Raw genomic sequence first — 17,380 nt, 5'->3', positions numbered from 1 at the left:
CTCCGGGTCCCGGCCGCGCCCGCCGCCCACCGCCCGGGCCCAGGCTGCGGCTGCGGCGGAGGCAGCGGGGCCCATGGAGTGTTACTACATCGTGATCAGCTCCACGCGCCTCAGCAACGGACACTTTCGCAACATCAAGGGAGTTTTCCGGGGCCCTCTCGGCAAGAACGGGAACAAAACTCTGGTAACCATTCTCTCTCTGTCTCTCTCTCTCTCTCTCTCTCTCTCTCTCTCTCTCTCTCTCTCTCTCTCTCCATTTGCAGGGCTGAGCTCACTGAGAGGTGTTGGGGGTGTTGCAGTCCCCGCGCTCTACAATGTGCTTGTTTCTCTATCAGATGGGCGTGGGGCGCAGGGAAGGAGATGGGAGCTCAGGCGAACCGGGCTGCGTGGTTCTGACACTTGCCAGGCACCCCACTCTCTCCGCGCTCCATCACGCAGAAGAGATCGCAGTGTAGGAAGCGACAGTGTCCACAGCACCTTTCTAGTGGAGGAAAAAGCCCTAACCCCCGAGGGACCCCCTTGCGAATCGAGGTCCGGACAGCCAAGGTGAATAAGGATGTGTCGAGGGCCCTGTCTGGAGGCGCAGGAAGTGGCCGGTGGAGGGAGGCTCTGGGTAGGAGTTTGCGCTGCAGCTCTTCCCCAAGGGCTGCCCGGCTGGCAGCAAACTTCTCCAGTGAGTTGTCAGTACTGAGCTTAGCAGCAGGGTCCAAAACCCCGTGCTGCCAACTTTCAGCCGTCATGCTAGAGAGGCTGAGGGTAACTGCGGGGTAGGAAGGGCGGGGGATCTCTGTGTCACAGTTAGAGCCACGGGGAAGCAGACAGAATCTGTGCAGCCTCTGGAAGGTTCTCCCTGGACCACAGAGCTTCCTTCTGGGCATCCCAGTAGGAAGAACACTCTTGATTGGCGGGCCACTGCTGAGCCTGGGAATAGTGCAGACTGATTTACCTTTAGTCCAGATACCCTTAGCTACACCACCTCTCCGCGGGACCCACTGTCATGTGCTGCTATCTCTGGAGAGCACACGCCTCCTGAAAGAACAGAGTGAAGTATCATTACGCTAAATACTGAAGAAAGTAGAGCCAAACAGATGTGCACTTGATTAAGGTCTGGGTCCATTAGCAAGTAGCATGCCCTCTCCTTTCTACGCAGGTTAAGAACATGCAGAGTAGAGTTTTAAGGGCGCGTTCTAAAGGCTCAAAAGTAAATACAGTATTTTTCATCGACCCTTATCTTAAAATATATTTCGTGGTGAATAAAGCCTTGTGTTGTGCTGTGTTTTCCCAGGGTGAAAAGTTCTCCTTTGACATTGTGAAAGAATTCTGACAGTGATGTAGTCCATCTGATTTATTTCGTTTTTCCTTGAGCTTATTGGCTACTTTCTTTTAGTTCACTTAAGAAAAAAAGCTGGTTTGATATATTTATTGTTGTTCTGGATGTGGTTGGTTGATAGTTGTTGAACACTAGAAGGAAAAAAAAATTCCCTGTAGATTTTAGTGGAGGTCATCTAGAAGAGAGGTGTTGGAGGCAATGGCTAGAGCTGTTATTGAAATCGTTCTGGCCCTTCTTAGAGAACTCACTCAGCTAGGAACGTAAAATTGTAAGGAGAAAACAAACTTCCTTTGAGAAGAGAGTAAGGCTAGATTACTTTTTGCATCACGTTTCACTGAGAGGGAAAAAGCAAGCTTGTTTCTCTAGTTACTGTAATGTTGGTGTCTGTGATAAACATAGAGTTCATAGAAAAATAAATATTTGTCCAACTTAACTTGTAAAATGCTTTTTAACTTTGATTCTTAAGTGAAACTTTAGTTTCTGGCAGTGTTTCAAGTTGCTTATGCTGACTTGTTTGTTGTGTGTTTGAAGTTGATTACTTCTGTATCATTCATATTGACAAAGGTAGGTTAAGTCTAGTTTTGACGATGTAATAGTGTGATTAAAATGGCTTAAAAAAAAACCAGCCACCTAAATGAATGAGAGAATCAAAATACAGACAAAAGTGAAAAGCACAAAGGAAATGGACTTTGAAATAATTCCTATCCTATTCCTCTTGATTATATTGAAAGATACATCCGGGGACATGCATGGCAGTCCTTCCAAGTTGTTTGTAAACTATCCAAGTTCCTCTTTGTTGTGTATGAGATTTGTACTGGCTAAAAAGATGTAGATTAGAATATTACGGTACAATTAGTGCGCAACTTTGCTTAAACTTTTTCTTGAAAAGATAGTATGTGTTACATGGGTGTTTTCTAGAATTTTTTAATGATTTGTTTTTACTTGAAGATTTTTTCTTTTTGGCTTGGCTCTTAAGTTTAGTAGCAAAAGTTCTAACTGTACAATATTGAAAAGGAATGACTGTAACTCAAATAGGGCTGTCAATTGCAACTTAAAAATGTATTCTTTATAGTACATAAGAACCTGCAAGGACTTACTTTAAGCCAAAACTTACTATCAGCTAAAAATAGAGAACTGATCCTAAAACTTCTAAAAATTATCAACTTTAATCAGAAGCACAGTATAATTTCCAAAGATATATACAAAATATATTGTGAATATTTTCAGATAAGTTCATGCTTTCAGCTTTTTCAAAAAAATTTAAACTTTAAATCATTGAAGGCTGAAATTAACAGGTAAAACTGTATTTATGTAATATGTACAATGTTTTTAAGCCTAGACTCATGGAATAATAATTATAAGCTTTCCAGCACATTTCACATTTAATTTTGACAGATTTGAGTTTTACCATGAAGAATATTATCAACGCTTTTTAATTTTCAATTACATATCAACTATATAGGATTTTAACACTATTCTAAGTGGTTTTTTTATTTATATCATCAGGGAAGTGCAATTTAAAACCATTCAGGGAAAAGTTATTTTGATCCCCCCCAGTAAATAGAACTATTATCAATTTTGATATAATTAATGAGCATTTTAGAAGTTTGTAGATTTAAAAAATGATTTAATGCAGTACTCTTTAAAACAACTTGTAAGATTAATTTAAGTTAAGCTACCATTTTTAATGTGGTCTTTAGTCATGAATGAAAACTTCCTTGTAGAAAAACCAGTGAACCTCAGATTTTAATGACACTGATTAATATCTTTAGTCCTAAATCAAGAAAGTCATTGTACCACTCATGTAGCGCAGACCATTAAACTGCACAGGTGATTCTCCAGGTCATCTTATGTCACTCAAGCACAAGATTTAAAAAATATATACATATAGCCTAAGCCTCGTCTTAATCTTGAACCTGTTATCCAGTGACTTTTATATACATTTTTAACTTACCATTTTTAACTAAAATATACAAATCTATATACTGTGGTATTGTACGAAGCAAAGAGTTAGGTCAAACTACTCGACCTCTTTTTTTGTAGCAAATTGTATACTATCTGTGATGTAACTCCAGTTTCATGGAAGAATTAATAATCATATTTTACAAGTGCCTCAGGATGTTTTTGGATACATGACAGAGTAACATGACAATAAATAACATTTATAATTCACAGATTCTCATTCTTTTCCTGTTGATTTTCCTAATCCATCATTGCATAAGCAATGGCTTTTTGGATAAAGTCATTTAGTTACAATTTGTTATTAATCCAGAAGATCTCTCTGACTTTTAGAGAAATTTAAATTCATGAATTCTTGAGTTTTTATACTAAAAATACTTCCTATCAGATATATAAGTATATAACATGTAATATATGATTCCATATAGCCTCACACTTCTAATATAGAATTTGGGGTTTGCTTTTGGAATCTGGGAATTGAGTAGGAATTTTTTTACTTGGTAAGCATTTTACTATCTCCTCTAATACTGCTATGTCTATTTCATTGACTATGGAATTGGAAAAGAATGAATAGAAACTTCAAAGTGGCACAGTGCATCCACCTTGTAATGTAGATTTCCTGAGGTATAGTCTACATTAAGGACTCCACAGGCGTCAGTGTAATGATTAAGGGAATGCATCATGTCCTATGATGGGCTGGAGGCTATTGGCATTACCACTTGACTTCAGGTATGAAGAAGTTATATCAGGTTTACAGAGTAATTTATATTTGACATTATTTTACTTATCTTCTTCAAATATGCAAATATCAGTAAGTTTTGTCTGTCTGGTCTCTACCCATTTCTGTAGGTGGCCTTCCATTTCCAATGTAAGAAATACCAGACTTAGCCAGAAATGTAATGTTAATTTATTAATCGCCTCTCAGTGAATTTGTCAATTTAACCATTCAACTTTATCGAGCTGCTTCAATGGCAAGGTGCTACCTTGGAACCACAAGCACTGTGTATTTTGCACTGTATTATGTGATAAAAGTTACTCAGGGATGCTTCTCTTCATTTTCACTGTGTTGAAAAAATATTCACATCTTTTGACATATTTGTGGGTTTCTTGTCACTCAGGATATTTTCATATGAATTCATTTTGGAAAGTATGAAATATTCAGGTTTTTATCCTCGATGTGCATAGGAATTCACAAACTTTAGTTAGGTCTTTGAAATATACTGTATGGCCTTCCATTTTAATTATCCTAATAGATAAATCTAATTATTTATAATGTTCTATGAGGCATACATATTTTGTATGTACGCTTTGTATGTCTCTTAGAGAGTGTTATTTCAAAATATCTCCATTTATTCAACCTATTTTGACAATTGAAATTTGCAATTAGAGCTAAAAAGACCAATTTTTGTGTAGATGCTCTTGAAAAAAATTAACCTTGTGAGATTAATATTCTCCGGAGAGTTTAGAGGAGCGGATGAACTAGGCTGAAAACTTGGTATATGCAAAACTTTCCAATTTCTGAATTTTTTTCATATAATCAGTCTTGTTTTATAGTCTTCGAAGTTTCTTTCATATTCTTACACATTCTGTATTAAAGAGTAACCAGTGTCTCATTTTTTGGAATTAAATGAGTCATTTATTCATTGCTGCATTTGATTTTTATTGTATTGAAACTGTATGACATATGAATTTTGAAAAAACGTTCTTCAAGTAAGGAAAATTACTGATAATTGAATTTTTATTTTCACGACTCAAAAATATATAAGGGGACTGTGAAGCAGAATGTGGTCAGGTTGGGTCATGCCTTTGTTAGCTCATGAAACATTGGCTGAGTTGTCTTAGATAACTTAAATATGAAGAAGAAAGTAGCATTTTGTCTTTAATCCTTTGCTCTGCATCAAAATCTTCTAGGTTATTATTGATGGATGCAATTGCATTCTTACTGAAAATACAAATCAGGAAGAGCTTTAAAGACCACTTAAACCAGTGTTTTCATTCAGGGATGAATTAGGGCAGTAAAAGTAGTTTCTTTCTTTTTTTTTTTTTTCACTATAGGTTTAATAAACCTATACAATTGGACTTATGTAAAGTACACATTCAACATAAGATGTTTGTACCTATAAATTCTGTATTTTGATTCCTCTTTATTTTTCCCATTCCCATCTCCTCCCTTCAGACCCCTTCCCCCGCCCCATTGACAAAGCTCTGATTTAAGAAAGAGATAATAAGGATAAAAGTATTTTATCCTTATGGTACAGAATGGCTTTAAATCTTTGTGTTTAAGTATTATTTAATTAATAATCTACTTCTTTCTTCATCACTTTCTATATGTTTTATGACTAGTTTTTTTTTTTTTTCCTGATTTACATAACTTTCATGACCAGTGAAGGCACTTAAAATTTCAATCCCTTGCTTGGTACAAAGGTCAAACTTTAACAATAGGAAATTAAATTACTTTTTCTAATAGTTACCTTCATCTTATGAATTGTTAGAAAAGTAAGAGTCTTTAAAGTTTTAAGTACATTCATACTTTTCTACAGTTTCCCTACCATATACTAGTTCAACTCATCAGCAGTATTCTTCATTAGGAATACTATCAGGAGAAGAACCACGTAAGAATTTGAGAGGCATGAATTTTGTTTTGAAAATTACAGTCTTTGGTCTAGGAGTGTAATCTCAGTTGTAGAATGTGAGCTCAGTATGCAGCAAATACTAGGTGTAGTGTCATCAATCACTCAATCGATGAATCAATCATAAAGAACACTGAACAGTTCTAAGATCAGTGAAGATTTGATGTTTTCTTATTCTTATTGGTCTTTCTCAAAATTAATTTTGAATGCAGTCTTATTCATTAAATTAAACAGAAACCTTTTTGACTTACATAATATGTTTGGATAATGGCTAATTAAAAACTATTGGTAGTGGAAAATTATATTTCACAATAATTGTGACAATGATACACTGTTGAAATTATTCTCTCCAGTGACCCTGAGAAGAATTGCTATATATTAGGAGTATTAGTAATCCTTAGGAAAACAGAACAGCAATTATCTTATGTCATGTACTATAACCAAAATTCATGAAGAAGTTTTGTATTATTACTTGTCCCATTTGTGTTTGGCTAATGACAAAAAACAAAGAGTGCAATTCTAATGTAATTTTGTAAGTTTTTCTTTCTAAACATTTCAGCTTTAAACTTATTCTAGATTATCTATTTCATCTGAAAAAATAATCTTATATAATATATAATATACCTGTGATTGTGTTTTCAGCCATCAAGGTTTCATTAATTTTTATAAATGAATCTAGTAACCTTAATAGCATCATGTAAGGTAAAATGGGATAATAAATAATTAAAGCTCAATCCTAGATGTCAGAGTAAACAAAAACTCCATTACCTGATGTACTGTTCTGAACTCTTTCATAATGGCTTGGCACCAGTGGAAGAAAGCAGCAAATTTTCTCAGTGTAAGTACACTTCATGCATTCTAAATGTTTATGGCAATACTGTGTTCATGTTATAAGACTGCTTCTTCCTTAAATAGTTTTAGAAATATGAAGGTTATCCAAGGTGATGATGCGATGCCCCTTATATGTCAACTAAAATAGTAGCTAGTGTTTTAATCAAATAATACAGTGGGTATTATTAGGAAGGCATTATATGAATGTACTTAAAGTCTAGCATCACTTGCTGTAAAGTGCTGACATGACCTGTGATAGCACTGTCTCAGCCAAACAGCTGAAAGTTATTAAGCACAAAGATGGAGGTTTCTGTGGCATCAACTTCTCCTGCTCGACAGCTCTGCATCTTTCACAGTTACCAACCTCTACACTCACTGCTTCGGTTCCCCAAAATAAATCACATATATGTACACATACACACATGGCTTGCTGCTTAACTTTTTAAGAACTGGTACACAGACTCAGCTAATAATACCTTTTCCCTTGAGACAACTAATGATTGAAATATATATTTAGTATTACATAAATGTAAAATTTATAATACTTGCTATGACATTTATCTGTTGTTTTATAATCATGTGTGGAGCAATTCAGTTTAAATCTTTGCATACATTATAGTGTCCAATCAACCTTTCCTCCAAAGCACCTACACTGTATCCTTCTACAACTGCATAAAGTTAGTTATTCACATCGGTCCTACCCCAAAAGCTAATTACAAAAATATGCACTCGTTGTATATGGAGAAGGTTAAACTGTCTCTAAATTGGAAAAGAGTTTTTAAACTTAAATTTGGAAGTATGCTTTTTGTAGCCAACATTTCAGAACCTAGTTTATTAATGAAGTTATATAAAATGAATGATTAGTTTATAAAGTATTTTCATGAACGTGATATGGAAGTAGATTTTTGTCCATCAGACAAAAGTCTCTAGTGATGCAGCTCTAGTTAATGGAGCTGTTATCTGATATTGTACTGAATTGCTTTGAACAACATAGAGTGCACACCATGGGGATTAGGAATTGTGTAGGTGATTTCTGTGGACAGATTATTAAATCATTATATTATGAATGAGGTACTGCAGTAAAGATGGGCTGATTCTGTGCTTATGTTTGTAGTTTTTGGTAGGAGGAAAAGAGAGAGTATAACTGAGAGAGACAAACAACTTTTGTTCATGGTGAATGGTAGGTGAGGCTGCAAGTGACAAAAACTGTGTTTATTTTGTTTGTTTTTTGTCAGTGCTCAGCTATGATCGTGACGGGACTCCTTTTTGTCTGCTTCTATCACGATCATAGAATGACTTCATTTGATGTCAGCACCCTGGAAATTGTTCATGTCTGACAAGAAAACACCATGTCTCAGTTTCAGATCCTGGCAAGCTGCTAACTAGAAGTTCTTGGAATCTGCTTTGCTCTGCCTCAAAGATCAGACCCAGGAATGAATGATTGCAGCCGGGAGGGAGGCTGGACAGCAGTGAGCAGAAGACAACATGATCTAGGATTCTTGGGGAAAAGAGACTGAGAATGGGAAGACTAGAAGAATTGTTGGGAGGCATTCAGGCAGAACAAGGAGGAATGTCTCATACCTCCACATCAGTAGAGGACTTTGATTTATAAATATTCCCCTTCTGCGTGAGATAGAGAACAAAAATTATTTTTAAGAAAAGTGACATCAATTGGAGCAGACAGGGTAAAATTTAACATCACTGGAAAGCTTAAAGCCTTAGAAAATTAGTAACAACAGACACCTTTAAATTCAAGAAGACACAGCCCAGGGGTTGTAGGACATGTAAAAATGTGGGGCCTTTTATCAGAAAGGACCATGTAACCAAGCCTCACAGGATTAAATTTGAGAACGTGAGAGGGAATTTGGGAGTTCTGGGATTCTCGTCATGATCAGCATAGTAAAACTTACAGGATGAGGTATGCCTGGTCATGAAAACTGTGAGGCTGGTGGTAGAAGCCGAGGAGGACTTTTGGAGACAACAGAATGGGGAGCGCTGTGGCAATCTCTGAGTCCTTGGGCTCACCTCTAACTGCTCCTGTGGAACTGAATACTGCAGGCTGTCCTCTAACTCCCGGATCTCTTTCTTGATGCCTATTAAGCGTCCTCCTAGAGGGGCATGGTCACTCCTAGTACCTATATTTTCTCTCCATTTTAGTGACTGTGTCTTGAAGCTATACACAGTAGTACAAAAGTTAAATCCTTGCCATAGTTAGTTTGGGGAAAAATAAAAATGACTACATCTTAGGTGCCTCACCAAATATTTATTTTCCTTAGGTCTGGAGGCTAGGAAATCCAAGATCACTGTGTTACTGCTTCCATGTCTGAGGGCTGGAGTCATTTCCTAGCTTGCAGAAGGCTGTTGTGTTGTACCCTCAGCAGGTGGAGAGCAGAATCTCCTGTAGGAGGTGGAAATTCATTCCTGAGGACTCCTTCTTCATACCTTTAAAACTCCCTGAGGGTTCGAGTTTCAGATTAATAATTTCGGAAACACAAACATTCTGTTCACAGCACCCATCTATGCTACATTGTTTATTTCTCTCAGATAAAAAATTAGAAGGAATGTAATGTGTAGCAATCAAGTTTTGTCTGGAGAAATGTAAGACGAACTCTGGTTCTCTGAAAGTTGCCCAGTATAGTACTTTAGATAAGTTATGGGAATCAGATTTTTTATTTTCAATGCATTTGGTACAGGGTCTCACTATGCAGCTTGGACTCATGGTGATTCTCCTGTTTTCAGCCTCCCCAGCACTAGGACTATAAGCTGTGCCACCAAGCCTGGTCTCACTGGCCAGCATGGCCTGCACTGCCGGAGATCCAACCCCAGTCTCTGCTCTTTCCTAAGTAGGTGCTTAGTCCACTGATCTATCTCACCAGCCTTGGGAATCAGGTTTTTGGATGATAAATTACAGAGAGGGACATTGACTAGTTGTAGATAAGAAAGTGGTTTAATGGTAAGACATTCTTCCTGAGGGATTTTTTCCCCCCTAATGTTGCTCAAGGACAGAGCAATAGGATTAAATATGAATATTTTTCTTTGTAATGAAAATGTCTTCAGTAACGTAAGTCACGGACCTCCAAAGTAGCATCAGTGGAAATGCATGGCTACTTTCAGAGCACTTCTTTCCAAACCCAATATTTATCAAATCACTGTTCATTGTAGAAGACAAAATCTGGAAAATATTTCATGATAGAAAATAAAATGACTTTCACACTCTGGGGTTATGTTCTTGCACACAATTTAGTATGTGAGAAATACTGACTCTTTTACTTACACAATGATTAGATGTGGAAATATTTATCACTAGGTAGAACTCACCTCAAGTCATGGATCTACAGTAAATAGTATAACCGGTTATAAACAAAGACCCAAATACCAATTACATACCTGAATCATCTTTTAATGTATACACTTTTATATGATAAAATGTACAGGTAGATTTAAAAAAATATTTAGCTGCTTGATGAAGTCAAAAGACTCATTTCATTTCTTTTTTGGCAAGTTGCAAGGTATTTACTTCACCAACCGTCACACCTCCATTCTTAAGCTAGAAAAGAAGGCATAAGGAAAAAAGTCAAAAAGGTGAACATTCTTTTGTTAAGAATTTCTTTCAATAATGTTGTAAGACAATCTCCTGTCTCTTTGGCACAGTCACAAAACCATGAATTAAATGATGGGCATACAATATATTGACTAATCCTAATAAAACCAGTGCTATGTTAGTAAGAGAGTGAATCAGTCAAACAAGAAAGGTCCACCTTGACTGGTTAGTAACTTTATGAACTTGTTTATTTTATCTTTAATAAAAAATACTAAAACCTTTCTGAGTTTGTAGCTCAAATGTAAGACCACTATATAATAGTGCACTCTAATTTTGACACCTAAGTGCTCCATAAATTGTGATGTTTATTGACAATATTTCATGTTGCAACACTCATTTTCTTCATTCAGAATCTCATCCACTAATTTTTTTTTGCATTTAGGACAGGGTATACACAGTATACAGGGTCTCACTGCATAGATCACACTCCTAGTGATCCTCCTGTTTACAGCCTCCAAAGTGCTGGGATTACAGGTGCACACCACCACGCTCAGTTCTCAGAGTGCCATGGGGTCAGGGCCAGCAAGGCAGGCCCAGGGATAGAACTCCTGGCCGCTGAGTCTGCCTAAGCAGGCGCTTTAATCTGCTGAGCTATTTTGCAGGCCCTCATCCATTAAATTAAATGTTTGGATTTAAATGATTTTTTTCAAGTGTTGCTATAGAACCACCTTAATATTCCTATTCTCTTAATGTCTTAGTCTCTGTGAGCTACTATAAAATGTGCCATTAGTTCAGTATCTTACAAGTGGTAAGAAATTTATTTGTCATAGATTTAGAGAAGGGATTCCAAGATCAAGATGCTGGCTGATTTAAAAACTGGTGAGAGATTGTTTCCCCATCAACAGACTTCTGGGTGTAACCTTGGAGGATTTATTTCGACTTTCTTCATGAGGGTACTCATCCACCACGAGGATAGGGCTGTCACCCAAAGGCCACCCACCGTGTTACTTTCACACTAGGCAGTAGGATTTAAATGTCTGCATTGAGGGTGGACACGGACATTCGTGCTCTAGAGAGCAGTTTATCATGACGCCACTGAATTTTCTCACAAATGCATAAAATTAAATTTTTGAAATATGGACTGAGTCCTAAATATTATAGCGGATAAAGAGATAAAAGTCTTTAGCAAACTTTCAGATGTCAGTTATTCAGTTATATGTTTTGGAGTTTTAAGACCTGTAGGATGCTGCCTCTTTAGAAAAGCTTGTAATTTTCAGCTCCTCGGTAATCACCTCCTCGGTTGTGGCACAGAATTAATATTTACACTAGGGGGCGGCATAATATTTCCTCTTGCTGTGAAGGAGATGAGGATCGTGAATAACTGTAGATTAACACATTCATCAGATATCGTCACTACAGTTTTATTAGCTGAAAATCACTGCATAATTTCATTGGTCAGGAATTCACTCTGAAATTGCAATGTAGATATGAAGTGTTTGTTGTGTACTTCATCCTTACACTTTGCCATCTCGTTATTTTTCACCATCCTCTACCTTAGTCTCAGATAGTAGATGTGGACTGAGTGTGCTGACAGAGGGTTAGTTATCTGTCACTCCTGAAACTGTTACTCTAGGCTATAGAACTGTCAATGACTCCAGGAAAAGTTGATAATTTCTATGTTCTCAGTACCTTCAGTGTACTAGTTTCATAATTCTTAATATCAAGTTGATTTTAATGTTATAACTAATTAATAATTAACTTTGATTGATTTTTTCATTCCATGTACTATTTATAAATAAAAATATAAGTGAATGATGATATTATTTACTTAAAAAAGGTATAAATAGTATTTTAAAATTTGAAATTGCTCCTTTATTTGTTTGACTGTCCCAAGTGATACTATCAAAAAATAATTGAACAAATATTTGAGACTCAAATCTCCACATAGTATTGAATTTAATTAAACTTTCTCCATAACAATCATAATTATGTTTCTTTGGGACAAATTTCAGATTTGGATAAAATAGCACAAAGTATCCTACTGTATTTGTATAGTTAATCACTGTAAAATTATTTATACAACATAAAACATGTGTTTTTATGGAGACCTAGAGAAATTGATACTACGTGCTGATGCTCAAACACATCTAATATTTTACACACAAGCTGATACCAACAGAACTGCAGATGAATGCCTTCCTTAGAGCTGTCTTGGTGAGCCATATTTAAGGCAGTCATTCTCATAAGCAAAGGTTAATGAAGTACTAGTAGCACAAACAGACTGATTCACTTTGTACCAGGCCCCACATAATGTTAGCATAATTTGATGATGTAAGGAAAAAAGTATTTTTTCTTGTAATTTAAATGACTAATTAAAATGTTACATTAATAACTGAAGTCACATAGGTTATTATATAAATAACTCATTTTCAGGTACCCAACATACCAAGTATTCTGACACAATGATAAAATGACAAAATAATTCTATCAACTTGGACATTATAGGTCAATTGGGTGACTCCCTTCTTTTCTCTCCACGACCTACATAAAACAAGGATAGTATCTCCTCACAGGCTCGAGGCAAAGGAGATGTGAACAGGCAGAGAAGTCACTCATTTTTCTCTTGTTCTCTGTGTATATATGTAGCCCTCCCCACCTTTCTATTTCTCTAATCCTATAACCAGTAATTGTAGAAGACATTGCTTTCTTAACCTCAGCCTGTCTGAATGCATGTTTCTCTTTCAGTCTATAGAATTCTGCTACCTTTGGCCAGGGCCAGAGATTAAATCAATTATTGTTTGCAAGTACACTCAAACCGGATTGGGGTCTGAAAATAATACTGATAGATATTATAGGAGACTCTGAATGTTTAAGTGGCAAGTTTCACTGGATCACTATAAGCCTAAAATTAAGTACAGAATGAGAGAGAGAGAGAGAGAGAGAGAGAGAGAGAGAGAGAGAGAGAGAGACAGAGAGAGAGAGACAGAGAGAGAGACAGAGAGAAAGAGAGAGAGACCGAGAGACAGAGACAGAGACAGACAGAGACAGAGAAAGAGATAGAGAGAGAGAGAGACAGGGAGACAGACAGAGACAGAGACAGAAAGAGAGAGACAGAGACGGAGAGAGACAGACAGAGACAGGGACAGACAGAGACAAAGAGACAGAGACAGAGGTGGGGGATCAGAAAAGAAGGAATTGTTAGGCAGTTAAGAGGAATTCAAATTAATCCAGCAGGGATAGTGAGTTAAATAACTGAGTGATGGTACATTGAATTTTTCTTGGAGTTGTTCTAATTCATGCTGCTGTCCCGTCATAACTACTAGTGGCACTGGGTTTCATTCTCATAATTACCTTCATCTGGACAATAACTCACAGATTATGCTTTCAAGTATAGAAGTCTCCAGTGGTAGGAATTTGCCTGAACCGGTTCCCTCTTTCCTGTCCTTGCTCGTATTCTGCTTTGGGAGGAGGTGTGCAACCTAGTGTGACTGCTCTCTACCAGCGATGCCATTAATGTGATATTTGGCTATTTTTTCCAACAATCTCAGGCCCTGTGTTAAGTAATGAGATTAAGAATGTGATATTAAGTGATGTTATTTCAAGGTATTGATCTTTAGCTACACCATAGGAGAAGGGCTATTCCCAGAGCAGATGAGGGAGGCCCGGGAATCGGATGCCACTCATTCAAGGCAGGTGCAGCTGCAGCGTGGAGCGGGAAGGGCCCCGGTGAGCACCTGGTCGCCATCTAGGTCACTAACTGGATCAGTAAGAAGTTTTCAGGCTGAGGGAAGAGCGCAGCTGCTTCAGGCTGTGCCAGTGAAAGAATATCGTCCATGCATGGGCAGTGTGGGCTCCTCAGTGAGCCTGATCCCCCAGTCTCACCTTTAAATCTGTCAGCTGCCTAATACCTTTCCGATCAGTGTGTTTTATGCTCCATTTAATGAGCTAATTTTGGTTATTTTTAGCTGAGAAACCTGACTAGAATTAGGACAACTGTAGGATTTAATTCTTTTCAACGTTTTTCTGGGTTTGGCATGGAGCTTTCATGGTTTCATGCCTCCTTTTGCTTCCTGCCACTTCCCTTTGTGCATTTCTATAACACATAGGGATTGGGTTTTTGAAACCAGAAGGACCTGGGTTAGAGTTCTCACTGTTTTACCTGGGCCAGTTACTTAACCTTGGTTTCTGTCTCTTTATAACTAAAGAGAACTGCAACGGATTTCATCCCTCTTTGTAGAACATGTTATGTTAAATAGCTTGTTTATATGTAACTACTGTAGAAATAGTCTGAATTAGGGAGTCAAGGGACTAGGACTGTTGTCAAATTTAATAATATAAGGGAGTTGTCCAGTATGTAATTAACCCTGTTGTTTTTCTAAATAAAGGACACTCATACTTCCCCCTTTCTTTATATTATATATGGATATGTGCTTTTCAACTACAACACAAAATACCAAATAAATATAGAATAAGTGATGAAGGAAATCCAGTGAAATTAAGATCAGAGACTTGATCAGAGCATTTGATATTTATTTATTTATTTATTTATTTATTTGGTTCAGTGTCTTACTATGCAGATTCGACTCATAGTGATCTTCCTGTCCCAGCTTTCCCAGCACTGGGATGACCGGCATGTACCATCACGCCTGGTTTTGGTGGCCAGCACAGTGTGCGTGGGATTCCAGGGCTGGCACAGCACGTGGTATCATGGATCAAACCCAGCTTCTGGGCAGGCCCTTAGGCTGCCACCAAGCTACCTACTGAGCCTGATCAGAACATTTGATTATCTGTGCGCATCCTCTTAATTGATTCACTAGACTGCAGAAGGATACAAAGCTCTGCGACGCACAAGCGTCACCCTAGAGAACCACAACCTTCACCTGAAGATTTAGAAATCACTTCTTGGGGCTAGTTCCATAGGTACTGAACCTCAGTGTCTTAGAATCTTAGTAGGCCCAGGAGTCTTGCTTCCTAAGTGTCCCCAGGTGACGCTAGCTTTTCTAGGATAAAACATGTCTTGTTTGATCTCCATGGGCTTGCTCCAGATGGAAGCTTGGATGCCCCATATGCGCAGTAAGTACGAGGTATGAAGCCTGGCTGCCGTCTGCTCGCGGTTCAGCTCGCTGCTCTCTGTCATTCTTGACAGAAGATCCTTAGAAAGCAAGCAGCAGTGCATTGTTCCATAGTGTAAACAATGGGACAAGAGGAAAGTAGAATAAAGTCAGCTGAGAATGTAAAGGACATAATTTAAAATTGAATGAACTATCAGCTATAGAGGGAAAAATAGTTCTTAGTTCAACTATTTCAATTACTAATTTTTTGATTTACAATTCATTGCCTTTCTGAAAAATCAATGGATATAGAATTAACTTTCTCCACTGTTTAACATCTTTACTCATTTTGCGATTACAATCTCATCAGAAAAATAGTGCATTAGAAATTATGTGGTTCATTAATTTTCACAATTAATATTCTACTACTAAAAGTCATACTAATAATTATATTATCATGTTTCATTTTAACATAATTTTAAAAGTCCTCTTGGTTTAATATTTCCTGAGGTACACTTATAATTTATATTTTCAAATCCCTGAAATAAATAAATAAATAAATAAATAAATTTCTTTTTTAATATTCTAAGAACTTACTCCATGTCAGGACTTACGGTATGCAGTTGCTTAAAGTGTCATTTAATCATTTCAATAACTTTAACTGTACATTATCACAACTGCCGTTTACAAATAAGAAAATGTTATGGCTTGTGTCTCAGTGTCCTCCGAAGCCTCACGCAGCCATAGGTGGAGGCTTTTGCAGGGAGGGCCGGATCTGCAGAGTGATTCTGGGATACAGGGCGTGTGCGCACTCCATCCGTCCACTAGTGGGCTTAGCGTCCGCCCTAAGCCCCGCAGCCTCAATGAAACGAAAAGACCTGAAGGAGGCTGTGCACTTACTTGGACTTGCTTCTTCACCGCATTGTTCTGTTGCTACCTTCTGCCGGCTTAGACCTGTTCTCTTCTAAAATGCCCTTCTCTCATGCCGGCCTCCCTTGGAATCAGGTTATCATGGACTGAAACTTCTACAAACTGGGAGCCAAAGTAAATATTTGTTCCTTTAACTTTAGGTGTTGACCATTCTGTCTCAGCAACAAGAAAAGTGACTAAGGAAATATATGTTTTACATTCTCTGCAATTTCATTTGTTATCTTTAATGTACATCTATCTTGTGAACATTATAGGCAATGTATAAAAGTGGCAAGATTTTACCATACCTATGTCCACGTATGTTCCATTTTGTTTGGCTTAGTATAAAAGTAACAAGATGTATGAATTCTCATACACTAGAAAACGTGGCTATGTCCAACTATAAAGATTTAAAATTAGGAAATATTACCTCAGATATCACAGTTTCATAATTTTTCTTTTGCCTCCCTATTTTCCTATTTGTGAAATCAAAGTCTTATACTTAAAATTGTCATGCCTGTCCATTATTCAGCTTATCGTAATGTTCATCAGAGGGATTTTCTTAGTGCTTTTTCTTGTTAGAGCTGATACATCAAATGGAAGCTCCTCAGTTGAAGTGATACCAATTGGTACATTTTCTGAGCGTGACATAGTGCATCAAAATAGAATGAATATTTATAATCTAGTAAAATACAGGGATTTTACTAGAATTCACCATTTACCATGTTTGTGGGATACTTTTAATTTACTTTGTAATTTTTCACTTAGCATTTTTCCTTCTTCGTGTTTGCAATTTTCTGTTTACTATTAAAGGTAATAAATGTTCACAAAAGCAGAGAAAGCATTACTCATAAACTGCTTGTGATGAAAATTCAACATAATTTTCTAGAATACATGCTGGCTTGCCACTTGAAAAAATCAGAAAAGAGAAGTTGGACCTTTTCTAACTGCTAGGCTTAGCAGGTCACACCTGCAGGAGGTGGTTTTCAGAGTTGGACACTTCCTGATATGACCTTGGGACATTTATCACAGGAATATTTTCAGGGCGAATACAAGAAGGAGAAAATATCTAGGGGCTGGAGAGATAGCTCAGTAGAATAAGTGCTTGCCTGGCAAGTGTGAGGGCCTG

The 17,380-nt window shown here is 37.3% G+C and overlaps 1 protein-coding gene across 1 annotated transcript in view; it reads left to right on the top strand.

Moving 5' to 3' along the window:
• Positions 1-73: 73 nt before the first annotated feature.
• Positions 74-17,380, top strand: part of Znf804a (zinc finger protein 804A) — a 305,609-nt gene continuing 288,302 nt past the window's right edge. Inside the window, exon 1 of the mRNA XM_004628634.1 lies at positions 74-184. Within this exon, the coding sequence (XP_004628691.1) occupies positions 74-184 (111 nt within the window). The remainder of the gene's footprint in view (positions 185-17,380) is intronic.

Source organism: Octodon degus, unplaced genomic scaffold, assembly GCF_000260255.1.
Source record: "Octodon degus isolate 3935 unplaced genomic scaffold, OctDeg1.0 scaffold00025, whole genome shotgun sequence".
In the NCBI taxonomy this organism is placed as follows: domain Eukaryota; kingdom Metazoa; phylum Chordata; class Mammalia; order Rodentia; family Octodontidae; genus Octodon; species Octodon degus.
Note: the sequence above shows the minus strand (reverse complement) of the source record. Positions and strands in the feature narration are given on the sequence as shown.